Source organism: Alexandromys fortis, unplaced genomic scaffold (assembly GCF_014885135.2).
Source record: "Alexandromys fortis isolate MF-2015 unplaced genomic scaffold, M_Fortis_MF-2015_v1.1 scaffold_240, whole genome shotgun sequence".
Taxonomy (NCBI): Eukaryota; Metazoa; Chordata; class Mammalia; order Rodentia; family Cricetidae; genus Alexandromys; species Alexandromys fortis.
Genome location: NW_026068133.1, coordinates 1,352,443 through 1,378,026, shown reverse-complemented (window position 1 = coordinate 1,378,026; position 25,584 = coordinate 1,352,443). Strand labels below are relative to the sequence as shown.

The window sequence follows — 25,584 nt, the reverse complement described above, 5'->3', positions numbered from 1 at the left end:
AAGAAAGAAAGAAAGAAAGAAAAGAAGTGCGGTGCCATTTGAGCAAGGGGTCTGAGCAACTTGGTGTGGATATCAAGTAAAGCAGCTTTCCAGGGCGGAGAAATAACAGACAGCGTTGTCCACCTGTCATTCCAGTCCTCAGGAATCTAATGTTTGTGAGTCACAAGACAGAGGCTAGCCTTGGCTACACAGTGAGCTCCAGGCCAGGCTTGCTTACATACACGGCTTTGACAGGCTGTGTCAAAAGAGGGTGGGACGTGGGATGGGGTGGAGGTGGGGGCTCGGGAGATGGCTCTTGCCTTTTGACCTGAGTTCAAGTCCCCCCACATGGGAGAAAGTACTGAATTGACTTCTGCAGGCTTCCTCTTCCCTCCACACGCGCGCCTTCACATGCGTTCCCTCACACACATACCCACACGATAAAGATAGAAAACGTGCCGGGTGGCGGTGGTGCACACCTTTAATCCCAGACTTGGGAGGCGGAAGCTAATGGATCTCTGAGTTCGAGGTCAGCTGGGTCTACAGAGCGAGTATCAGGACAGCCAGGGCTACAGAAAAACCCTGTCTCGAAAAATCAAAATAAATAAATAATAAACCGTGATTAAAAGAAGGCACCGAGGGAGATAGCGCAGTTGGTAAAGTGCTTTCTTATTATGTATTTATTGTTGGTGGTTGGTTGGTTTTTGGATTTTTTCCTTTTGAAACAATAGTCTCATACAGTTTAGGCTATCCTTGAGCTCACCAAGTAGCCAAGGATGATTTTTCTGTCTCTGCCTCCAGAGAGCGTATGTGCGCCTAAATGCAGGTATGCTCAGGGGTCAGAGGTGTGGGATCCCCTGGAGCTAGGACTGGCGATTGTAAGTTGCTTGATGTGGGGTGCTTGGGAGTCCTCTCTGAGATCAGAAAGTGGTCTTAACTACTGAGTGGTTCCCTCCCCCCGCCCCTTAATAAATGTTAGAGTCTGGCTAGAGTAGGTGCTCAAACAAATGGGAGAGGCTGTTTTTAGATTTCTTGCGTTAAGTTTGGACACGAATTTTATAAATCCGTGCTTGTCTGGTACAACTAAACCACTGTAACGGAAGGCCTTCGAGAAGCCTCCTGTTTCTCTGTTATTCTCCCCTAAACTCTGTTCACTACTTCGACAACCAGGACAGAATCTAGAAGAGCTAACGTCAAGGAGCCGGATCGATTCTTTCGGCTCTCTTCCACGTTCTGTTCCCAGTAGTCGGCGATCCTCGGCGACGCCTCGGGCACGCCTCTCCCTGGGGCCCGCCCTCTAGCCTCCATGCGCACGCGCCAACCTTCCGATTGGCGGAGTGACGGGCTGGCTCAGCCAATAGCATCGCGAGGAAGGTGACACTCTAAGCTCACGCCCCCTCGTTGAATATTCACGAGGCGGGCGAGTGGACGCCGGGGCAAGCCGCCATGAAGTGAGAAGCGGGTGTTGGGGAGAGCGGTCCTCTCTGCGGTGGGCGATGGGGCGGTCGGTGGGCGTCGCCGGGGCCGGGGCGCGGCGCGGAGAGGCTGCGGAGACTGGCCCGGGTGGCTTCGGGGTCCGTGGCGGGGAGACGCCGCGGGGGCGGGCGGGCGGCACGGAGGCCGGGGTGGCCCGAGGGCACCGGGCACCGACGCTTCGCCGCCGCCAGGCTCAACGTGGACGGGCTGCTGGTCTACTTCCCGTACGACTACATCTACCCGGAGCAGTTCTCCTACATGCTGGAGCTGAAGCGCACGCTGGACGCCAAGGTGGGTGGCGGAGCCCCGGGTGCTCTCCTTTGCACGCCCGCGGCTCTCTAGCTAACGTCCTGGTCGGGGGCCGGGCACGTTGGCCCAGGCCTGCAGTCCCAGCACGCTGTGCTTGAGATCAGCCTGGGCTGCATAGTGAGACCCTGTGTCAAGAACAAACATAAATAATAGGGCTGGGACTGTAGCTCAGCTGGTAGGGTTTTGTCTGTCTAGTAGCATCACGGATAAAGCTCAGGGTTTTATCCCGGCACCACATAAATGGAATGTGGCGGTGTACGTATGTCCCAGCAGCAGGGAGGCTGAGGAATCAGGACTGACCCGAGTTTGAAGGCCAGCCTGGCTTTCATAGTGGGTTCCAGGCTAGCCAGGGCTACATATAGAGAGACTCTGTTTCCAAAAATAGCTAGGTAATTTGGGGAGGGAGGGTTGTAGCTCAGTTGGTAGAATGTTTGCCTTAGCATACTCGAATCTCAACACTGAGTTAACCCGGCGTAAGATGATGCATGCCTGTAACCCTTGCCCTGGGGAAGCCGAGGCAGGAGAATCAGTGGGAATTTGCAGCCGGTCTGAGTGAGTTCCAGGCTAGCCAGGGCTATATAATAAGACCTTTTTATTTATTCAATTATTTTTGGGTTTTCGAGGTAGGGCTTCTCTGTAGCTTTGGAGCCTGTTCTGGAACTAGCTCTTGTAGACCAGGTTGGCCTCGAACTCACAGAGATCTGCCTGCCTCTGCCTCCAGAGTGCTGTGATTAAAGGCGTGTGCCACTACCACCCGGATATAATAAGACCTTTAAAAATATAAATAATAGGGATCGGTGTGATGACTTAGTAGGTAAATGTTTGCTGTGTGAATGTGGAATTGGATCCCAGGGACCAGGTAAAAGTGGAGGGAGAAAACCATCTCCACAGTTAGTTGTCCTATGACCTTGACCTAGTTACCCACAAACATACATCATGCACACACACACAGCTAATTATTGTAATAACAGATTTGATAGTAGAATCAAGGCTGAGTAGTCCCGGCCTTAGGGACACAGGGACTTCTTTTTTTGTCAGCTTGGTTTGGAAACCAGGATCCATGGGCTTCTAGCTGTGCACACTTGGTTACATCATTTAAGCTCTTGCTACAGTTTCGAACCCTGCCAATGATGATGGCTGTGCTTCTCTAGGGAGGGGCACTAGAGATGCAGTTTGGTTGGTCCGTGCACCAGGCCCTGGTTTCATTTCCAGCACAGAAAACTAAGCCTGTAATCCCAGCACTCAGAACATGAAGGCAATGGGATCAAAATTCATTCTCTGGGGGCTGGAGAGATGGCTCAGAGGTTAAGAGCATTGCCTGCTCTTCCAGAGGTCCTGAGTTCAATTCCCGGCAACCACATGGTGGCTCACAACCATCTGTAATGAGGTCTGGCGCCCTCTTCTGGCCCGCAGGCACACATGCAGACAGAATATTGTATATATAATAAATAAATAAATAAATTTAAAAAAAAAATTCATTCTCTATGTGTGTAAGGGACCAGGCTTGGTGGGGCATGCCTTTAATTATAGCACTGGAGCAGAGACAGTAGGAGCCCTGTGCCTACAGCCTGGGTCACATAGAGAGAACCTGTTCCATGGAAAGAATTGAACCAGTGTGCTGGGCCTGCACCTCCAGCTATTCCTTTCTGTTATGTGACAGGACCTCACTAACTTGCCCAGACTTACTCTACAGCCCAGGCTGACACTGAATTTAGCAGCCCTCCTACCTTCGGGCCCTGTTTTGAGGAAGAGGAAGAACAAACTAGTGTGTTGGAGATCATCCTGGGGTATATGAGACTATGCCTGATGAGGAGGCACTGGAGAGGTGGCTCAGTGCTTAAGAAGACTTGCTGCCCTTCTAGAGGACCCAGTTCTATTACCCATGCCCGTGACCGCCACTCACACGGCCAGCTGTGACTTCAGCTCCAGGGGATCCGGCAGCCTCTTCCGCTTGTACAGACTACATACACATAGCATACATACATACACGTATGTAAATTATTTTTTTAAGATGGAGCTGGTGATTGCCTTCCTAGGTTGTTGTGAGGATTGTGCCAATTCACACATGAAAGGCAGCAGTTTCCAACTCAGGGTGGTTTGTTTGTTTGTTTTGGTTTTTCGAGACAGGGTTTCTCTATGGTTTTGGAGCCTGTCCTGGAACTAGCTCTTGTAGACCAGGCTGGTCTCGAACTCACAGAGATATGCCTGCCTCTGCCTCCCCAGTGCTGGGATTAAAGGCGTGCGCCACCACCGCCCGGATGTTTGTTTTTAAGAGATTTATTTATTGTGAATACAGTGCTCTGCCTGGAAGAGCAGCCAGTGCTCTTAACTGCTGCCCCTTGTTTCTTTGGTGTGTGTTTGCTGGGAATTGAAGCAACAGTACCCTTGACTCGAGCTACTTCCTAGCCTTCTCCTTCCTTTTTGTATGAGACAGGACATCACTAAATTGCCCAGATTAGCTCTGTAGCCCAGGCTGATACTGATCTTAGCAGGCCCTCTGCCTTAGGTTCCTGGGTAGCTTGGGTGACAGGCTTTCACGGAGGCTGTTTGGTGTGTTTGCAATCATGGTAGTGGAGGGAAGGGGCTCAGTATGTGGAGATCAGAGAACAACCTTGTGGACTCAGTTGTCTCTTCCCACTTTTGTGTGGGTTCTGGGGATCAGCTGCAGGCTGTCCGGCTTGGTGACAAACACCTTTACGTACTGAGCTATCTCCACAACCCTGAACACGAGCATCTCTTTCTTTCTTTCTTTCTTTCTTTCTTTCTTTCTTTCTTCCTTCCTTCCTTCCTTCCTTCCTTCCTTCCTTCCTTCCTTCCTTCCTTTCTTTCTTTCTTTCTTTCTTTCTTTCTTTCTTTCTTTCGTTTCATTTATTAAATGTATAGTGTCCTGGGCACCAAATTTCATTACAGATGGGTGTGAGCCACCATGTGGTTGCGGGGAGTTGAACTCGGGACCTCCTGAAGAGCAGTTAGTGCTCTTAACCTCTGAACCATCTCTCCATCCCACAAACTTTTTTTTTTTAATTTATTTATTATGTACACAGTGTTCAGCCTTCATGTATGCCTGTAGGCCAGAAGAGGGCACCATATCTCATTACAGATGGTTGTCAGCCACCATGTGGTTGCCGGGAATTGAACGCAGGACCTCCTGTACTGAGGAGGTCAGGAGTGCTCTTAACCTCTGAGCCATCTCTCCAGCTCCCCACAAACTTTCTTTTTTTTGGGGGGGGGGGGAGTTCGAGACAGGGTTTCTCTGTGGCTTTGGAGCCTGTCCTGGAACTAGCTCTTGTAGTCCAGGCTGGTCTCGAACTCACAGAGATACTCCTGCCTCTGCCTCCCAAGTGCTGGGATTAAAGGCATGTGCCACCATCGCCCGGCCCCACAAACTTTCTTTAAATTTTTTTTAATTATACTTATGTATTGAGAGTGTGTGTATCCATGCTATGGTATGCATGAGGAGGTCAGAGGACAACTTCTGAGAGGCAGTTGGTTCTTTCCTTCCTTGTAGGTCCTGAACTCGGGATCAGGCTTGATCTCAGGTGTCTTTACCTGCTAAGCCATCTCTTGGCCCACAATGCCTACGTCTCCCTAGTGCTGGGATTATAAAGACATGTGCCACTACCACCCAGCAGTCCTCACAATCTTGCTCCAAGTAAGAGCTATGGAGCTGCCTAGAAGCAAGGGTGCTGTGACCCAGAGAGGTGAAGGTTCTTACCTTCTGTTGCTCAGCAAGGACAGTGAAATAGGGCTCAGCCTGTAATCCCAGTACTCAGGAGTGGAGGCAGGAGGATTGCCAAGAGTTTGAAACCAGCCGGAGGTGCATAGCAAGTACTAGACTAGCCAAGACTACATAGCAATTCTTGGGGTGAAAATTAAGAATGAAAAGTAAACTCCAGCAAAAGGAGAAGCAGAGCTAAAACCCGCTTTTCCTGGGACTCTGATGGCAGTTCCATCGTTGTGTATGTTGTGATCCCAGGTAGTAGCGTGTCAGGGAGGTCCCCAGAGTTTATGTCCCTGGGGTTCTCATGGCCTGTGTCCGGTTTCTTTTGTGCCCAACTTTCAGGGTCATGGAGTCCTGGAGATGCCCTCAGGCACCGGGAAGACAGTATCCCTGCTGGCGCTGATAGTGGCTTACCAGAGGGTAAGTGACCGTCCTGAGAGTCTGGACTGGGGAGTTGGGAAGGGCTGCATGGGGCTAAGCTGATTGTCACCCACAGGCTTTTCCACTGGAGGTGACCAAACTTATCTACTGCTCACGGACTGTGCCAGAGATTGAGAAGGTGGGCAGTGTGGACGAACCCCATGCTCTGTGCCCTCCCAGTTGCTGCCCTCACTGGCCTGCTGGGCAGGGGCTTATGCTTGTCCTGAGGTCCCCACCCAATGTTCCCATCGTCCAAGCAGGTCATAGAAGAGCTTCGCAAGCTGCTCAGTTTCTATGAGCAGCAGGAGGGGGAGAAGCTGCCGTTCTTAGGACTGGCTCTGAGCTCGAGAAAGAACCTGTGCATTCATCCCGAGGTGAGACCCGGGCCTCGCCCTCAGCCCTGGGCTCCCCGGTCCAAGCCCCAGAGAAACCCTTTGCCAGTGTGAGGTAGCCACCAGTGGAGTGCCCCTTTCAGTTGTTAGGTCCTTGCTCGTTTGAGCTCAGCAACTGCTTGAGTGTCACATCCAGACTTCCACATGGGACCTATGGGACAGGTCAGAGGTTATGGGAGCTTACTCGAAGTATTGGGATTTTTGTAAACATGAAGCATAAGTTAATTACAGATGGTTGTGAGCCAGTGTGTGGTTGGTGAGAATTGAACTCAGGACCTCTGGAAGAGCATCCAGTGCTCTTAACCTCTGAGCCATCTCTCCAGCCCTGTTCAGCTTGATTTCTAGAGAAACTTAGGATTTTATTTTTTAGGCATACACACATATAGAGAGAGAGAGAGAGAGAGAGAGAGAGAGAGAGAGAGAGAGAGAGAGAGAGAGAGAGAGAGAGATGTATATATTGTGTGTGTATGTGTGCGTGCGTGTGCATGCTGGGAAGTGGGGGTATGTGTGCAGTGTACATGTATGGAGCTCAGAGGACAACTTGTGTGAGTCTGTTCTCTTCACTGTGGATCCCAAGGGTTGAAATCAGGTTGTCAGGCCCACGGAGCCATCCAGTGGCCCTCTGGTTGTTTGGTTGTACTGTGCTATGGATTGCTCCTAGGGCTTTGTGTGTGCTCTGCAAGCCCTCTGCCTACCATTGAGCTATGCCCCAGCTCCCTTTCACGTGAGGTCGGCCCTTGGTTTGTACCCAGGCTCCCTGACTGTGCAGTCCTCCTGCTTCAGCTGTCTTAGTAACGGGATTGCCATGCCCGGCTCTGGGGCAGTTTTGAGTCTTAGCAGTGGTCCCACTCTGACATTTCTGCAGGAAGTGCTTTTAACTAATAGTGGATCGGGTCCAGTTGCCCAGAAAGCCCAGCTGACATGTCACTCCAGGTGTCCGAGTTTGGAGGACCAGGTTGGCATAACTGGCACGACTTTCTCCTGGCTCTGTTGTAAGTTGTCTCCTGAACCCTCAGGTGACACCACTGCGCTTTGGGAAGGACGTGGATGGCAAGTGCCACAGCCTCACAGCCTCGTATGTGCGTGCGCAATACCAGCAGGATGCCAGCCTGCCTCACTGCCGCTTCTATGAGGTACAGGGAAGAGCCCGGGCCAGAGAGGGTAGAGGCTCGCTGAACAGCAGCTGGCCCTGACCCTGCCATCCTCTGGCCTTGCTCCAGGAATTTGACACCCATGGACGTCAGGTGCCCCTCTCTGCGGGCATCTACAACCTGGATGACCTGAAGGCTCTAGGGCAGCGGCAGGGCTGGTGCCCCTACTTCCTGGCTCGATACTCGGTGAAGAGTTGTTTTGTTCTGTTCTGAGGCAGGATCTCATTTGTAGCCCAGGCTGGCCTCAAACTTGGAATAATCTCTCTCTGGTTCTCAGATGTGGACATAGACATGGGCACTGTGCCCACCTGTCTGTCAGCCCATCTGTCTGCTTGCATCTGTTGTCCTGGTGCCTGGGCCATCTGTCTTTATCCTACTTCCCCTGTTTATGCCTTGTCTGTGTGTTCCTGTCTATCAGTCTATCCATCTGCTGTCTCGGGTCGCTTCTGTGAACCTGAGAAGGAGTGGTATGGGGGGAGGGGCCAGCAGGGCCCAGGCAACCTTTCCCTCCATCTGCCCAGATCCTGCATGCCAACGTGGTGGTTTACAGCTACCACTACCTCCTGGACCCCAAGATTGCGGACCTGGTGTCCAAAGAGCTGGCTCGCAAGGCCGTAGTGGTCTTCGATGAAGCCCACAACATTGGTGAGGAGAGTGCCAGGGTGTGCAGACAGTGGCAGCCCCTCTGCCCCGCCCCCAAGCCTGGCTGAGCCCAACTCTCTCTGCTTTCCTCCCTAGACAATGTCTGCATTGATTCCATGAGTGTCAATCTCACCCGCAGAACTCTGGACCGCTGCCAGAGCAACCTAGACACCCTGCAGAAGACCGTGCTCAGGTGCCCGCTCTGCTCCTGCTCCATATGCTGTGTCTGCCTTAGTGACCCTAGACACCTGCCCCATTCCAGCTCCTGTCCTTGTCCCCATCAGGATCAAGGAGACAGATGAGCAGCGGCTGCGGGACGAATATCGGCGCCTGGTGGAGGGGCTACGGGAGGCCAGTGTAGCACGGGAGACAGATGCCCACCTAGCCAACCCTGTGCTGCCCGACGAGGTGCTGCAGGGTGAGCCATGACCCACCCACCCACCCCCGCCCCTCATGCCCCCTGTACCAGCTGACTCAGTGTCCCTGCAGAGGCAGTGCCAGGCTCCATCCGCACTGCCGAGCACTTCCTGGGCTTCCTGCGACGGCTGCTGGAATACGTCAAATGGCGGCTGCGTGTACAGCATGTGGTGCAGGAGAGTCCACCGGCCTTCCTGAGCGGCCTGGCCCAGCGCGTGTGCATCCAGCGCAAGCCCCTCAGGTGCAGCCTGCAGGTGGACCACATGTCCAGACCATGTGCCAGTGACAGGGGGTCAGGTCAGAGCTGGGTGTGGAGGGGGTCTGTGGAGCCGAGGTCAGTTATTCTTGGTGGGGAACACTGTAGGACTACCTGGCGCTTCTGCAGCCGTGTGTCCGTGTGTCCCTGTGTGGAGGGGGGGCGGGTGGAGGAGTAACAGTCTCTGTGAGCCTGGGAAAGTGTGTGCGGCTGTTTGTCTTTGAGCGTGGGGGTCCGTGATACTGGCTGAGGAGTGTGGCAGGGCAGAAGCAGAGTGACTATTGGCCATGGGTCTTGCTTGACAATAATTTGCATACAGGCGGTGAACCTGCACATGTGGTAGTGTTGTTTGCTGTCCTGTCCTGGAGTGGTAGCTCTGGGTTCTTGCACAGTGTGGTATCAGGCTGGCCACAAACAATGCTCAGGTGCTCAGGGAAACATGTGACTTCCCTCTCTTGACCCCATCACTTTTCAGGTTCTGTGCTGAGCGCCTGCGGTCCCTGCTGCACACCTTGGAGATTGCTGACCTGGCCGACTTCTCCCCACTCACACTCCTTGCTAACTTCGCCACTCTTGTCAGCACTTATGCCAAGGGTAAGCTCCCTTCTTGCCTCTGCTGGGCTCTGACAGGACGACGTGGGGACCCAGCCAAGTCGGGTGGGGTATTAGAGGTTCTGGGAATTTGAGCTATTTTGAGAGCCCTGGGGTGCCATGCAATGTTCCTGAGCAAGCGAGCCCTGTGTTCAGATCCATGTGTCCAGAGGCTCCTTCTGACTGCAGAGTGGAGAAGGCCAGTGGGCAGTGGTGTGACACGGCCAGAGGGTGCTGTGGGGTCAGCTCCCCTTCAGCTGGGTGAGGCGCCCTCCTGTGTGATGAGGGCACTGGGAGCCACAGCAGGCTCTGGGCAAGGGATGTACTTGGTGAGGTTGTTGTTTACAAGGTTCCTCTAGTAGAGATGGGAGCCATAGAGCCTGGGGACAGGAAAGGGAGGCTTAGGGGAGCTATGGGAAGGAGAGGCCAGGGTGTAGAAGCATGGTGCTGGACATGAAGACCTTGAGGGAAAGGGGTGTAAGCTCATACACAGAGGCAGAGGGGGACATTCCTGGTTTTTTTTTTTTTTTCATAAGTTTTTTGTTGTTGTTATTGTTTTTTTGGGGGGGGGATTAAAGGTGTACGGCACCACCATCCACCCAGCATTCTGGGGGCTTTTGCTTGGTGTCCATGTGCTGCCCTGCCCCCAGCTTTACACTGAGTTTTTAAGCTTATCCCTGGGGATTACTGCCATAGCCAGGAAACCAGGTCAGCTGGCATCCTGCAGCTGGGCCAGCCTCCGAAGGATACCCCGCCATCAGCACCACCTCAGGGCTATTGGCAGCTGTCTGCTTCCTTCTTTCAGCCCTCACTGAGCCCCTTCTCTTGGCCTTCGCTGTTCTCCCTGCCCCCACCTACCGATAACCACATTCTCGCTTGCAGCCTCCTTCCCTGTGCCCCCATCATCTCCCCGAGTCCTTTAGCTCTCAGAAAATCACCACCACCCCACCCCTTGCTGGGCCTGCCCCTTCCTCTGTCACAGCTGAGTCTCTGGCTAGCTGTCTCCCCAGTGGAAGGGGAGCCCTTGTGGGTGAGACCGAGGCTGTGTTGGTCCCTGCTGTGTCCTCAGCACAAGACGACACTGGACCTGATCATTTATTGCCAAGTGAAACAATCTGTGAATGTGATCATTTGTTCAGTCAACAAAGGGCCTGGCCCTGTGGAAACAGTAGGGACTACCAGAACCACGCTCCACCATCCACCCCCCCCCCACACACAGCCTGGGGGCTAGGAGCAAAGATCAGTCCAGAAGGAGATACTAGGAAGTGTGGCAGTGCTGTGAGCAGCAGTAGCACTGACCCCCGCCCCCCAGGGTGCCTCTGGAGCAAGGACTCAAACGACCAAGTGGGCCCTGGGGGATGGAGCTGACATGGCAGCTGGGAGCAAGGGTGCACCGCAGAGTCCACAGACACATTTCTGTTTATGGGAGGAGGGACTTGAGGTTCCACGGTGTCTTCCTGGCTGCTTTGTGGGGAGCAGGGATGGGCGAGGCAGGGGTGCACAGCTACCTGGGAAAGGGTGGTCTTGACCTCCCTGCAGGAATTGCAGGGAAGCCCTGGCTCGCCCTGCTTCCACACCTGAGCATTGGCACAGCCCAGTCATGGTCTGGCCGTGCAGAGGAGTGGGCAGGCTGCGGCTGTCATGCACTCTGGTGCTTGGTTCTGAACTTGGATGGTGAGCGTCCGGGGTGACCACAGCAAGGCTCATGAGCCTCCTTCCCTACCAGGCTTTACCATTATCATCGAGCCCTTTGACGACAGGACCCCCACCATTGCCAACCCCATCCTGCACTTCAGGTGAGATGCTAGCCTATGTGGATGGGACAGGCCTTGGCCCTGCCTTCTGCCCTGTGTGACTGCTGTGTTGTCCCACAGTTGTATGGACGCCTCCTTGGCCATCAAGCCTGTGTTTGAACGCTTCCAGTCTGTCATCATCACCTCTGGGGTAAGGGCTCTGTACTGTTGCTCCGTGGGGTCCTGGTCCCTGCCCCATCCTGCTGAGGACTCCTCACTGTCTGTTGTAGACACTGTCCCCACTGGACATCTACCCCAAGATCCTGGACTTCCACCCTGTCACAATGGCAACCTTCACCATGACGCTGGCCCGAGTCTGCCTCTGCCCAATGGTGAGTGGGTGAGACAGGTGGGGGGCAGCTGCTCAGCTGGGGCTCAGTGGCGCCTGGGAGGCTTCTTCCCAGCAACCCGGGCCATAGTGCTTAGGCACCCATGCGAAGTATACACTGGGCAATGCAGGCCTGGTGTTTGCTCATCATCTTGGTCAGGATGAGTTTGCCGTGTGTCATCGGCTGTGACTTGGGTAATGTGCCTCTCTGAAGCCTGGGGCAGAGCTGTGTCCTCTCACCTCCTGACCTCTGCCTTGGAGTTTAGAGCCCGGCAAGGTGCTAGGCATGTTTGCCCCAGAGTCCGTGTGCCCCACACAGCCAACTGTGACTGGGGTGCTGCCTGGCACAGAATCAGACACTTTTAATGTGTGTAGCCCGATTGCATGCTTGCAGAGTACCATCTGTGTGGAGGGCCACGCCAGAAGGACGAACCTGTCTGCATGCCTTCTCTTACGGCAGCAGGGTTAGGCGGCTGTTTTTAAAGCTGTGGGCTTTTAGGAACATTCCCTCTGGCCACCATCAGTTATGGTGGACTGGGGAGGGTTGCCAATGGGTGTATGCTGTGATGACCTGTGTTCTGGAACTACCTAAGGCTGGAGTGTAGCCTTGCTTAGAAACACAGAGGTCCCGTCCCTGGGGCTTGTTGCTGTCTGGCTGTAGGCCAGTAGCTCATGGCTGAGCTCCAGGCATTTGGCCAGGCAGAAGCAACCATAGGCTTAGGGTCATCTAATCCACTGTCTGCATAAGCCTTTCCTGAGCCTGGGCATTGTTTCATACAGTGCTTGCCTAGCACACAGCAGGCCTTGGGGTCCACGCCCAGAAGTACATACAGGTGTGGTGAGGCCGGCCTGTGATCTTGGGAAGTGGGCAGAAGGACCAGGAGTTCAGGATCACCTTGGTTACACAGAACTTAGAGGTTAGGGCACAGCCTTCATGGGCTTGGGAGGATGGGTAGCCTCAGTGAGGCTCCTAGTCTAAAGGCCAGCCTGGGCTACATGAGACACCAAAAAGGGGGCATTTGGCTGTCACGTGTGTCACACCGTCTTCACTCTGACCCTCCAGATCATTGGCCGTGGTAATGACCAGGTGGCCATCAGCTCCAAATTTGAGACCAGGGAAGATATTGGTGAGTCACCTGTGGGCTTGGTTGGGGTAGGACTCAGGTGGGACCCCAGCCTCTGTGGCTAACACAGACCTTCTTCCTACCCTCAGCAGGCTACTGTGGGTTGGGCTTCCCTGGGTCCCTGCACCACCAGGCACATTACTGAGCCTCAACACATAGCACAGGGCCCTTGGGACATTAGGCCCTGAAGAAACACAGCCACTTCTACAGGTTTCTTGTACTGTGACTTGTCATATGGCCTTGATGAACCTCAGGGGTGGCAGACAGCCCTCTAATAGGCTTGGGAGGAGGAGTCTGGGATAGAGGTGAGTAGCCTCAGTGGGCACCAGGAGAGGATTCACTCCATCCCCCTCTCCCTAGCTGTAATCCGCAACTATGGCAACCTGCTGCTGGAGATGTCTGCTGTGGTCCCTGATGGCATTGTGGCCTTCTTTACCAGCTACCAATACATGGAAAGCACTGTGGCCTCCTGGTATGAGCAGGTAGGTACACCTAGCCATGGCTGCCCAAACCCTCAGCTTTGCTCTTGCTGTGGGGCTTTAGTCCTCATGTTTCCACTGGTGACACGTAGGACAGGACAGGACAGTGGTACTACCAGCACCCCACCCATTCCCACCAGAAGCCTACAGGGTCTTCAGTGCTTCCCTTCACCAGAGGGGCCACCCACCCCACCTCTGGGGCACGTATGCTGCAGACTAAGCAGGCCTGGAGCCCGTGGGGGGAGGGGCAGGGTCTCTGGGGAGTTCGGTTGGACCAGAACTCCCGTCCAGGAGCTCTCCTAAGTGTGTGGATGAGGCCATGGGAGTTCTGGTCCCCCAGGGGTACAGGGCTTGTTGGCCTTCTGTCTTGTGACTGCATTGAGCCCACTCGCAGGCCTAGGTTTGAACAGGTACTATAGACTGTGGGTGTGGCTTAAGTTTAGTTCAGCAGGAGAGCAAGTGTGTGGTCCGCTGTCGCAGTCGATCCCTAATACTGAAGAAAACAAATAGAGATTTGATGGCCTGGGGTCTTGAGGCTGCAGGTTCTTAACTGTGCTCGGAGGCACTTTAGATTCATCTTCTGAACTCGGTGAGGTAGGGTGGAGGTGTGTTTTTCATAAAGAGTCTCTCTCACTGAGCTGCATGGGTAACTTGACTGATGCTCTGGACCCCCTGTCCTGTCCTGGGCAGCCTGACTTCTGCCTCAGTCCCTTAGCATTGCAGTGACAGATCTGAACTTTGAGGATAACACTGGTTGGTCCTGCCTGGATCACGGGCAGGCCGTCCACTTCTTGGTTGGTGATCGGTTTCAGGCCGTCCACTTCTTGGTTGGTGATCGGTTTCCCACTTTGGGCTGCCAAAGAGGTTGGACAGCTGGGGCCCCAGAGAGGGATCTCCATGGGAAGCCACAGCAATGGGCTGAAACAGGATGCGTGGCCCTGTGGCCTGACCTCCCTGTCACCCCAGGGCATCCTTGAGAACATCCAGAGGAACAAGCTGCTCTTCATTGAGACCCAGGACGGGGCGGAGACCAGTGTGGCTCTGGAGAAGTACCAGGAGGTGGGTGCCTGGGACAGGCAGGGGATGCCAGCTGCCAACAGGTACATGGGAAGGGGCTGAGGTGACTGCCTCCACTTCCCTAGGCGTGCGAGAACGGCCGTGGGGCCATTCTGCTCTCAGTGGCTCGGGGCAAAGTGTCAGAAGGGATTGACTTTGGTGAGTGGACCTGCCCAGCCTACCATGGCTGCTCCCTTGGGGCACTGAGCATGCAGGGGGGTCCTGTCCTGTCCCCTTTCCACACTGCGGGGGCGGCCCTCAGCACACCCAGCACCAGCCGGGATGCACTGTGACCCTGCTGTCCTCCCCAGTGCATCACTACGGGCGGGCTGTCATCATGTTTGGAGTCCCCTATGTCTACACCCAGAGCCGAATTCTCAAGGTGAGTTGAGGAGTGGAGTCAGGAGGGGGGCACCGTACATGGGAAAAGCTAGCTCCCTACCTTAGACTCCTCCCTCATCCCCCAGGCCCGACTAGAGTACCTGCGGGACCAGTTCCAGATCCGCGAGAATGACTTTCTCACCTTTGATGCCATGCGCCATGCAGCCCAGTGTGTGGGTCGTGCCATCAGGGGCAAGACAGACTACGGTCTCATGGTCTTTGCTGACAAGGTGGAGCTCAGGGCGCTTCTGGGCGCCCCAGCCTAGCCAATCCCACTTCATCACAGGGACAGGGTGGTGGGCAGCCTGGATTCCAACCTGGGTTTGCTGTCCCCTCCCTCCTCACAGCGGTTTGCTCGGGCCGACAAGCGTGGCAAGCTGCCTCGATGGATCCAGGAGCACCTGACTGACTCCAACCTCAACCTGACGGTGGACGAGGGTGTGCAGGTCGCCAAGTACTTCCTGCGGCAGATGGCACAGCCCTTCCACAGGGTGAGCCCTTGGCCCCGTACCTCTTCTCCCTCCCTCCCAGGTGCATGTGTTTTTCCTAGTCACCTCAGGGTCACCATAGCCAGGAAGGAAGGGAGAGTGGACAGCCTGGGGACACTGATGGAGCCCTAATGTCCTCTTCCTAGTGTGGCCATGCACTCCAGTCACCGGACAACCAGGGTCATGTTGATATGTGCTGTTTGACACCTGTCCTTTACCTCTGTCCCTCCAGGAAGATCAGCTGGGCCTGTCACTGCTCAGTCTGGAGCAGCTGCAGTCAGAGGAGACACTACAGCGGATCGAGCAGATCGCGCAGCAGCTCTGAGCACAGGACTGTGGGTGACACCCGTTTCTCCACAGGAGGTGCTGGAGGTCCCAGGACCCTCAGGCGAATATCCAGACCCGTGTACAGCCTTTAATTACAGGGAGGATAGCAGGGTCCTGATCCACAAGTGCCACCAAGGCAGGGCACCAGATAACCACCGGCCCGCCCTTCCCTGATTCCTGAGCAGCTGTGGCCACTGCAGCCAGTCCACTTAGCGCGGGCTCAAGTCCTGGGTGCTGGCGCTGAGGGTCCGAGAGGCCTCATTCAAGTGCCGGGTTGAGAGCTGGGGGCAGGCACAGGAGTGGTCAGAGCTCCTTTCCATTAACACTGGGGCCACGTCATACCCCTACCCACTCCCCCTATCCTGAGTCCCCAGGAGGGAGCCCCACCTTTTCTGTCTTGTTGAGCCTGCCCGCAGCACCCTGCTCCATCACTGGCCCCTCACCTGCGTCCTGGCAGCCCTTGGACCATCCACGTTCAGCATGTTGAGTGACATGGCTCTCTTCATCCTTCAGAGGATGAGAGGAGAAGAGTGAGTCAAGAAGGACTGCAGGGCCTTGGCTCTCACAGACAGGCGCCCCAGAAGGCTGACAGGCTGCTGACCTCACCCAGCACTCACCCTGCAGCCCCTGCCAAGCCCTCCCCTCGGAGGCGGGAAACCAGCTTCTCACTACCCCGCCGGATGGACTCTCGGAGCTTGGAGAAGGAGCTGCTTCTGCGCAGGACCTGGGGATGACACAGTGACACGTGGGAACATGGTGGGCCCACCCAGACCCGGCCCACAAGGACCCAGGGTGGAGCCTGCATACCTGCTGCTGTGCATCACCTGCTGTGCCTGCTTGGGGGGCGCCTGTGGAACAGAGGGACATGGTAGTGGGGTAACAAGCGCCACGCAGGAGGGTAGGCAGGAGCAGTGGGGTGGTCTCACCAAGTGGGGCAGGCAGGGCCTCCTGGCTGAGGATCTCCTTGTACAGCTCCTCTGCCTGCTGGTACTTGTTCTGTTTCAGGTAGGCTGAGGCCTGCGGGGAGGGCAGGGGCAGGGCGTGGGCATCTTGCTTAGGCCTGGGAACTTCTCAGACCTGCCCGCCTTCCCCAGCATCCTGCCTCAGCTGACTACAGAGCAGACACCACACCAGAACCCTCCCTGCTCCACCCTGTGCCTTGGTCCTCCTACTTCAGTGTGTGAAGTGTTAGGGGCATCCGCTATGACAATAAAGCCTGACACAGGCTCCTGTGAACTGGGTTTCTCCTGTTTTTCTGTACTGAAGGACCTGCAGCAGTATGAGGTCCCCCTATCCACAGTGCTCCCTGGACAGAACCCACCAATGCCTCACCAGGTTGTTCTTGGTCTTGGCCACATTGGGGTCTTGCGGCCCCCCCAGGGCCTCATAGATGCTCAGGGCCCGCGCGTAGTGCCTCTCCACATCCTGGAACTTGCCCTGGTTCTGGCAGAGCAAGGCCAGGTTGTTGAGTTGCTTGGCCACATCAGGGTGGTCGGCACCGAGGACCTGGGATGCACACAAACCTTATGTCACGTAGGGTGGCCCATGATATGTCACAGGGTAACATGGCAAGTGGGAATTAGCCATGTCAGAGGTCATGGGGTGCAGAGTCTAACAAATCAGCTTAGAATATTAGGTAGGTCAGGAGGTCAAAGTTAGGATGGCACTTAAACTCATCAGGGTGACAGATTGGGATTGGGTACTCTGGGCTCAAATGGGAGAAATTGCCACCAAATGCACCAAATGGCTTGTGGAACCAGTGACAGGGCAAAGGGCTGGGTGCAGCACCTTCTCACGGATCTCCAGGGCACGCTGGCACAAGGGCTCTGCCTCCCGGTAACGTCCGCGTTTCCCATAGAGGACAGCCAGGTTGTTGAGGGTGGCGGCCACCTGCAGGGGGAAAGTTAGCCGAGGCAGAGGGCCTGTGCAGCCCCCCCACCCCCAAGCCTTCCCTCCCTGAATTGCTGCTCACTGCAGGGTGTTCAGGCCCTAGCGTCTGCTCCCGGATTTGTAGGGCGTCGTGAAGAAGGTCCGTGGCCTCCTTGTACTTGTTCTGGTCCCTGCAGAACAGGAATTGAAGGCTGGGTTAAGTTGGGGTCACCAGCTGGACTGAGCCAGGACTGCCTGGCATCTTTCAGGGGTCTCCTCGTCTTCCCACGTGTCCCAGGCCTTGAGCACAGGTCCCCACACTGCCATTTCTGCCACGCGTCGGTCTCACGTCCCTGGCTTGCCCCGGTACCCAGACTCTGAGTCTTGCCACCTGTCCAGATCTCTGTTCCTTTTGTTACCCTGTGCCTTCCCCATTCTGTCAGGATCGTCAGTGTACCCCACCACTGCAGATGGGGCCTCTCCAACCAGCCACAACCCTCACCTGTATACCAGTGCCAGGATGTTAAGCATAGTGGCCACGTCAGGGTGGCAGTGGCCCGAGCTCCGCTCCAGGTCCTCCAAGGCCTGACGACATAGTGGTACTGCCACCTCGTAGCGGCCCTGGCCAGCATACTGGATCACCAGGTTGTGCAGGGTCCGCAGGCGAGCTGGGATCTCATAACCACCTTGTTGCGCAGCTGCAGCTCCAGCTGCCTCGGGACCTGGGGGAGGTGGTGTGGAATCCCCCACTGCGGCCTTAGCCTGCACCCCACTGTCACCTCTTGCACTAGGGCCTTGTGCAAGACATGGGGATTACAGGACTCTTAACTGGCTGGTGGGATGTTAGGTGCCAGAACTGAACCTACCTAACTTCCCAGCTTCCAGCCTCTCTGCTAACCAGAGCCATCTGCTTCATCTTCCAGACCCTGCCCTCCCCTCCCCATGCCCTGCTCAGAGGCCTTGGCATCCCTTAGGTCAAGGCTCCTGCCCCAGGCTTAGCCTGTGGTCTTGGGTGACTTCCCTCTGATATTGTGCCCAGGGCTCCCACACACCCACCTTTCCTTTCCTCCTCTTCACTGGGGAACAGAGAAGCCAGGCTGTCTCTGCGAGGGGGGGACTCCGGCCTCTGTGGGGAAGAGGAAAGAGTAGTTCCCAGAACAGCAAGTGTCAGTGCCCTGAAGCTACTTCAGGCCTGCCTGTGTAGCTCTGTTGTTTAGGGCAGGGGCTCACTGTAGACCAGGCTGACCTTGAACTCAAAGAGATGCACCTGCCTCTGCCCCCAGAGTGCTGGGATTAAAGGCCTGCCACCATGCCAAGCTTCAGGAGAGTCTCACTATGTAGCCCAGGCTGACCTCAAACTCATAACCTCCTCCTTCCAGCCTCAGCCACACTAGCTCTGAGTTTGAAAGATGTGTGGGCCGGGAGTCTTAGAGATTACAGTTGAGCTGGGGAAGACACAGGATCTTACAGGAGCATTGAGGGGACTTTGGATTTGGGGATCCCACATATACGTGAAAGGTTATGGGGTACTAAGAAAGGCCTGAGGGTCTCCAGGGGTTCTGGGAAGGGCTGTGTACCCCCCTCACCCACCCCTGGTACCTGGCTCTCCTCGGGTGGGTCATACTGCCGCAGCTGACCCAGGAACTGGAGGTGGCTCTTCTCCTCCTCTAGCTGGGCCACAGCCTCCTCACTGGCCCGCAGTCGCCTCTGTGTTTCCTCCAGCTCCTCTCGAAGCCAGGTGTTCTCTTGGGCTAGCCTCCGCGCCTGCGCCCGCAGCCTCTGCTTCTCAGCCTCTAGCACACCCACATGTGCGGACAGGGCCAGCAGCACCTGCAAAGCATTGGGATAATGAGGAGTGGGTGCTAGGTGCACCCCTGTATAGCCCCAACCCCAGGCCCGGCTCTACATTCTACACAGGTCCCCCAGATTCTGAAGACAGTCCAGTGTGGCTCTGAAAACAGGAGTTTTCCAGCACCCCCTGATTTCAATCAAATTATGCATAGGGTTAATTCCTGTTCCGTCTATTTAACCCAGCACCTGTCTAAAAGTCATCTGTAAATAACAGGGGTATAGTTCAGTGGTAGAGCCCCTGCCTAGAGTCCCCCAGTGAGGGGCTGGGGTGTGGCTCTGTGGTAGAGCCCCTGCCTAGAACCCTCCAGTGAGGGACTGGGGACGTGGCTCAGTGATAGAGCCCCTGCCTACCATGAGTGAATCTCAGGGTTCCATTCATAATGGAAACCCCAAACTCCCTCCAGAACCAAGTTCTACAGGAGAACCACATATGGCACACACTAAAATCTCATTCCTAATGCTTGTCAGGGAAGCACTCTGATGTGCTGCCTGGCTCCTCCAGACCTCCTACTACCTATACTTACTTTACATTATGATCCCTCATCTCTGGGCCTCCCCCACCAGGCCTGACCCTATATACACATACAGAGAGACAGACAGACAGACAGACACTTCTCATCCCTGGGCCTCCTGAGCCTCCCCACCATGACACACACACACACCCCTCATCCCTGGTCCTTCTCCCTCTCAAGCCCCTCGTGGTCCCACATACCTGGGCCTCGCCCAACCCCAGCTCGATGGCCTCCAGCGAGTGGTTCACAACCTGTTGCTTCTCCTCCAGCAGTTCCCCTCCAGCCACAGGCCCCGGTCCAGCCAGAGCCTCCGCCAAGTGCCCAGCTAGACTGTAGTGCTCTGCCCGCAGGGCCTCCAGCCCCTGTACTACCTGTCGTGTCTGCCGCACCAGTTCCTCGGGGTTCAGGCGCTCTGGGCCCATCCCTGTGCTTCCGGGGGCTGCCACCTGCACAGACATGGCTGCTCCTGGGGGCGGTGAGGTTGAGGGAGTCACGGTCTGAGCCACACAGACTCACAGCTTCTCTTCGTTCCTGCCATCCCCCTGCCCACCCATCCTAGCTAGCTCCCTTCCTGAGCCCTTTCCATCCCAGGCAGTCTTCGTTGGGGAACATTCTCCTCTACCTTTGCAAACCCAGAGCTCTACCCTGAGGACAACCCTAAACTGGGCCTAATTAGCTGAGAATACTAACAGCTGGTTTCCAGTGCCCCTCCACCCCGCCTCCCTCCGCTCACCTGGCCCGGCCCCCCACCCAGGTCCCCAGACACCCTAGCTCAGAGCTCCCAGCCTGCTAAGCGCCCTGGGACCGGAGGCGCCACCTCTGCCAGGCTGGGGGCGGGGCATGTGGAGGCGGCAGGCTCCTGGTGAGCTCATTCTTAGGGTGTTTTTGTCAGGAACCAGTCAGGCCACTGAGGGGGGGGGCAGAGGGGAGGAGGGATGAGGGATGGAGCCCTGAAAGCAGGGAGCCTGGAGGTGGGATGGGGTGGGGTGTCTAAGAGGGACCTCAAAGTTGGCTCCTGAGCTTGGCAAGACCTTGAGGGACCAGGACCAGGGTCCCAACCCCAGCAGCCAAGCTCCACAGCCCAGGGGTGGATGAGACACACCTGTGCCATGCCTCACTGATGGCAGTGGCCACCTCGGCTGGTTAAGGGGTGAGGGTCCGCTAAGTGGGGTTTTGTGTGTATATGCCGGAAACCAAGTCAGGGGCAGAGACGGTGAATCTCACAGACGTACACTACTCAAACACACCTCAGCAAACACAAAACTCTTTCTCATCCTTATTTATTTTTTTTATTTACTTTTTTTTTTTTGACAGGGTCTCACTATGTATCCCGGACTAGGCTAGAACTCACAGAAACCCATCCTTCCCTGTCTCCAGAGGCCAGGATTAGAGGGATGTGCCGCCACACCTAGCCTTTTTTTTTTTTTTTTTAATTTTTTTAAGGTTGGGTCTTATGTGCCCAGACTGGTCTTGACCTTGCTATATAATTGAAGACGACCTTAAACAACATGAACCACCGCACTCCACGTACGGGGTCCTGGGGATGAACCAGTCCCTGACATGCTATGCACACCCAGGGAGGGCAAGCTAGGCAAACATTCAAATCAACCGAGTCCCATCCCAGGTCCTTCTGTCTAAAGACACAATGGCAGACAGACTCCCATCTCAGACACAGCTCAATGCACGCTCCCTTTTCGCACACCCCCACGCCCTCTCTAAACAAACACGCCGACATGTATTACCTCATTAGAAAGACAACATAGGAAAAGAAACAACGGGAGAGAAATACAGCACAATATACATTCCCATCACAGAAAACACACCACACTTTCTCCTTTTCGGAACACAGCTCAGAGTCAGGCATGGCAGCATACACCCGTAAGTCTGGCACTAGAGGCTGAGAATCCATGAACTCTGTTTTAAAAAAAGAAAAACTAGGAACTGGAGACATGGCTCAGTGGTTAAGAGCACCTGCTACTCTTCCAGACGTCCTGAGTTCAAGTCCTAGTACCCACATGGTGGCTCACAACCACCTCTAGTGGGCTCTGATGCCCGCTTCTATCATAAATGCAAACATGCAGCCAGAACATTCATATACATGAAATAAATAAAATCTTAAGAAAAGAAAAAAAAAAAACTAGAGAGATGGCTGGGTGGTTGCGAGCCCCTGTTGCTATTGCAGAGGTCCTGCACCCATAAGGCATACAGTGGCTCCCAACCTGAACAGGGGATCTCACCCTCTCCTGGCCTCCATGGGCATTGCATACATTTGAACATATGGTACACATGCATGCATGCAGAAAAATACTCATGTACATAAAATAAAAATAAATCTTAAAAGAAAAGGTGGATGCTGGGGACACAGCCAGCCAAGCATAGCCAAGGCCCTGGCTTCCATCCCTTGTACCAAAAGGGAAAAAAAAAAGTTGAGGGACGGGCTTGTGTTGCAGACCTGAGATCTGGGCTCTCCAGAGGCAGAAGGTCAAGGGTTCAAAGCCATCTTTGGCTAAACCTTCCTGCCTCCACCTCCCGAGTGCTGGTTACAGGCAGACAGCACCAATCTAGGGCTCTGTTTTTATACAGGGTCTCAGGTGGCTCAAGATGCCCTCAAAATTACTATGTACTCCGGCTGGCCTCAAACTCACAGAGATCCTCCTGCCTCTGCCTCCCAAGTGCTGGAATTAAAGGCGTGCTCCACCACCGCCCGGCCCGATGCATATAATTTAAAAGAGACAATCCTCTGCCACACAGTGAGTCCCCACCCTGACGCCAGTTTCCTCTGGTGATCCTGGCCCTGCCAAAAACAGCCTTTTCCATGTCTCAGCCTCGCAAGCAGCTGCAGAATTCGCCCAGAAAGAGACCAAACTTTAAACATAAAGTACAGTTTCTACTCGGTGGGTGTCATTTTCAAAGCGTTTAATGTCAAAATCCTAATTCTAAAAGTTCGAGGCCAGCCTGGTCTACAGAGCTACTTCCAGGACAGCCAGGGCTACACAAAGAAACCCTGACTCGAAAAACCAAAACAAACAAAAATATCACAGGTGTGTGTGGAACCCATGTAGGTGCATCCTCAAAAGCCACAGAAGTGGTCAGTCTCTGTGGCCCCCAGCATGGCCAATGTCACACTTCCCATCCCATGGCACAATCTCAAACCCAGCTGAGTCTGAAGTCCCAGATGCAGCCTCCCCCACACCACAGCCAGATACCCACACAACAACCACAGGGACAGCCGCAGCTTAGCCACAGCCATCTGCCACTCGGGCTGTCCCCAGGACTGCCAGGAGCACCACACACAGTCTTAACAGAAGTGCAGAGCCAGCCCAGTGATAACCACGGCCAGCCTTCCATGGCCATAACCCTACAGAGGAGCATCTTGGCCACACTGCACAACCACTTGCTCCCACACACACACTCCATAGCCACAAGTGAGCTTCTGGCTGCACTCCTGTTGGTCCATAAAGCAGGCAGCAGCATGCACACACATACACACACCACCTATGCAAACCCCCAGCTTGCAGGCACAGTCACACGCATGCCCCCACACCTCTGTATCAGGGACACACAACCAGAGTGACAACAGTCAGTCTGTGACAGTCACATATCACTGACACAATTCCACACACTCCACCCCCCTCCCCCATGCAACACCTAGATCCAACACCATAAGAGATTCACTCCCTGCCACACGCATAAGTCAGCCACAAGCACAGAGCTGACCATGGACCCAGCATCACAGTCACACACACTAAGGAGTGTGTACAGTCCACACCTAACACACATAGGACAGACACACAATCAGGGTCACCCACATTCACTCCGTCTGTCCCCATCATCGGATGGCTTAGTAGCTCATCTCCCTTTTACACTTGTACCCACAATCTGACTCTCTTCCTTATTAAAAAATTATATATAATTTGGGCAGTGGTGGCATGCAGCTTTAACTCCAGCACTTGGGTTCAAGAGTTCCAGGACAGCAGGGTTATGCAGAGACACCCTGTCTCAAACAACAACAACAACAAAAATATTTATGTGTATATGTATAGTCAGGGTCTCTCTATGCAGCCCCACTGGCCTGGGATTGACTGTGTTGCCCAGGTTGGCCTTGAGCCCAGAGATCCACCAGTCTCTGTTTTCGAGTGTTATGATTACAGTCAAAAGACAACTTCTGGGATTCGGCTGCCTTGTGAGCATCATGATGCCTGGTCTTTCACACTTTTTTTCCTTTGTATGCTTTTTGTGTGTACAGACGTGCATGGAACGTCAGAGGGCAACTTGCAACTTGAGGGAGTCAGTTCTTTCCTCCCACCTTGTGATCCTGGAGATCAGACTTAAGAAGTCAAGCACCTTTAACCCGCTGGCTCTTTTTCCTTTTCTTTTTCCTCTCTCTCTCTCTCTGACACTGGTACCCATAATCTGTCCTTCTGTCTCTCGCTCTTCAGAAAGGGCCTCACTACGTAGCCCAGACTAGCCTCCAACTCCGCTCCTTCTGCCTCAGTTTCTCCAGTGCGCCACGTCTACCTGACACACTCTTTTGCACATGCCGCAGAGGGTCCCTTACCATGCATGGCTTGCACTCGCAGGCTGCAGCCAGAGACCTTCTGACAACCCGGCGACCCTCCGAGAGCCCGGCCAGCTCCTCCCCGCGGCTGCGGGGGACCCCCAAACCCGACTCCGCGTCACAAGGCCCCGCCCCGCCCCCAGCTGTTTTCCTAGCCGGCTGGTCGGGGCGGGGCAGGGCCCTCAGGGACCCCGAAGCTCATCCCCCGACGCCAGGCCTGCAGCCCCCTCTCCATCCCCGCGGCCCCCTCAGGGACCCCGCCGCGGCTGCCGCCGACCCCTCGCACCCACCTGGCGGCTGCAAATCCGAACCCCCTCGCTGCACGGAAACGCCGGTCCCGGCGACTCTTCGGGAGGGCGGGTCATGAAGAGGCCACGCCCGCACAGGTGCGCTGGTCACGCCCGCCGCCGCCGCCGCCCACTGAGAAACAGCACTTTTCAAAACTTTATTTGGGGACTGAGAGCGGGCTCAGGCCGTAGAGGTGCTTGCCACCAAGCCTGAGGACCTGAGTTCGATCCCTGGGACCCTCACGGTGGAAGGCGACCCAGAAGTTGTCTTTCGACTTCCACATGTGTACAATCGTACATGCACGCATACGAAATAAATACATACACATGTAATTTATTTATATATTTGAAGAGTTGGAGAGATGGCTCCGCAGGTGAGAGCACTTGTTGCTCTGGCAGAGGATCCGTGCTCGGTTCCCAGCATCCTCATGACGGCTCAAACGGTTCCGGTTTGACTCCAGTCCCAACCTCTTCCAGGGCCTCCCCACACACAGACACACAGACATGCGGGCAAAACACCCAATAAAGATAGAATCTCTAAAAATATTGTTTTTATAATTACAACCTCAGAACTTGGTAAAGGTCCTGGCTCCATGCTTGACATCCTGGTGTTCATCTCCAAGACCCACATGGGGCAAGGAGAGAACCGACTCCCGGAAGTTGTTCTCTGAGCTCCACATGCATTCATGGCGCATGTGCACCCACACACGGGCATTTGTGCATACATACAGACACACAGAGGTTCTTGTTGTCTGTTTTGTTTGTTTGTTTGTTTTTTGAGGCAGGGTTTCTCTGTGTAGCCCTGGCTGTCCTGGAACTCGCTTTGTAGACCAGGCTGGCCTCGAACTCACAGAGATCCGCCTGCCTCTGCTTCCTGAGTGTTGGTATTAAAGACGCGCGCCAGCGCCACCCTGCAATTTTTAATTTTATTTTCAATCTCGCCCCTTTTTGAGATAGGGTCTCACTATGTACCCCAGTCTGGCCTCACAGTCATGGCCATCCTCCTGCCTTGGTTCCCTTTGGTGCTGGGCTTACAGCCACTATACCCTAAGTTATCTTTGTTTTATTTGTGGTCACAGAGTCTATAAATCTCAGGCTGAGCTCAAATTCACAATCCTCCTGCCTCAGCCTCTGAAGAGTTGGGAATGCAAGCCCATGCCCCCATGCCACGCTTCTC

At 54.9% G+C, this 25,584-nt stretch overlaps 2 protein-coding genes across 11 annotated transcripts; one reads left to right on the top strand and one right to left on the bottom strand.

The window, feature by feature from the left end:
- The first annotated feature begins 1,397 nt into the window (after positions 1 to 1,397).
- Ercc2 (ERCC excision repair 2, TFIIH core complex helicase subunit) lies at positions 1,398 to 15,543 on the top strand. Of its 2 annotated transcripts, XM_050126314.1 has the most exons (23): positions 1,398 to 1,430; positions 1,647 to 1,746; positions 5,828 to 5,905; positions 5,982 to 6,044; positions 6,166 to 6,279; positions 7,314 to 7,430; positions 7,518 to 7,634; positions 7,970 to 8,093; positions 8,187 to 8,283; positions 8,375 to 8,508; positions 8,580 to 8,748; positions 9,239 to 9,357; positions 11,081 to 11,150; positions 11,229 to 11,298; positions 11,378 to 11,479; positions 12,539 to 12,602; positions 12,960 to 13,081; positions 14,045 to 14,137; positions 14,221 to 14,293; positions 14,446 to 14,516; positions 14,602 to 14,745; positions 14,863 to 15,006; positions 15,236 to 15,543. In XM_050126314.1, the coding sequence occupies exons 1-23, from the start codon at positions 1,426 to 1,428 to the stop codon at positions 15,326 to 15,328; spliced, it is 2,283 nt and encodes a 760-aa protein (XP_049982271.1). In that variant the 5' UTR covers positions 1,398 to 1,425; the 3' UTR covers positions 15,329 to 15,543. The 2 variants fall into 2 exon arrangements, with proteins under 2 accessions (XP_049982271.1, XP_049982272.1); XM_050126315.1 differs by lacking the exon at positions 1,398 to 1,430 and having other exon boundaries at positions 1,473 to 1,746.
- On the bottom strand, positions 15,464 to 24,465 carry Klc3 (kinesin light chain 3). 9 transcript variants are annotated; one of them, XM_050126324.1, is made up of 13 exons: positions 24,411 to 24,465; positions 19,763 to 20,028; positions 18,799 to 19,029; positions 18,256 to 18,325; positions 17,702 to 17,921; positions 17,303 to 17,390; positions 17,119 to 17,220; positions 16,663 to 16,836; positions 16,257 to 16,347; positions 16,138 to 16,178; positions 15,948 to 16,054; positions 15,774 to 15,837; positions 15,464 to 15,611 (listed from the first exon to the last, which is right to left on the bottom strand). In XM_050126324.1, exons 2-13 carry the CDS (start codon positions 20,018 to 20,020, stop codon positions 15,540 to 15,542), a joined length of 1,518 nt encoding a protein of 505 aa, XP_049982281.1. In that variant the 5' UTR covers positions 20,021 to 20,028; positions 24,411 to 24,465; the 3' UTR covers positions 15,464 to 15,539. The 9 variants fall into 9 exon arrangements, 8 of the variants coding, with proteins under 8 accessions (XP_049982281.1, XP_049982279.1, XP_049982275.1 ...); XM_050126322.1 differs by having other exon boundaries at positions 16,138 to 16,347; XR_007589292.1 differs by having other exon boundaries at positions 15,529 to 15,611; positions 15,948 to 16,347.
- Between the last annotated feature and the right edge of the window lie 1,119 nt (positions 24,466 to 25,584).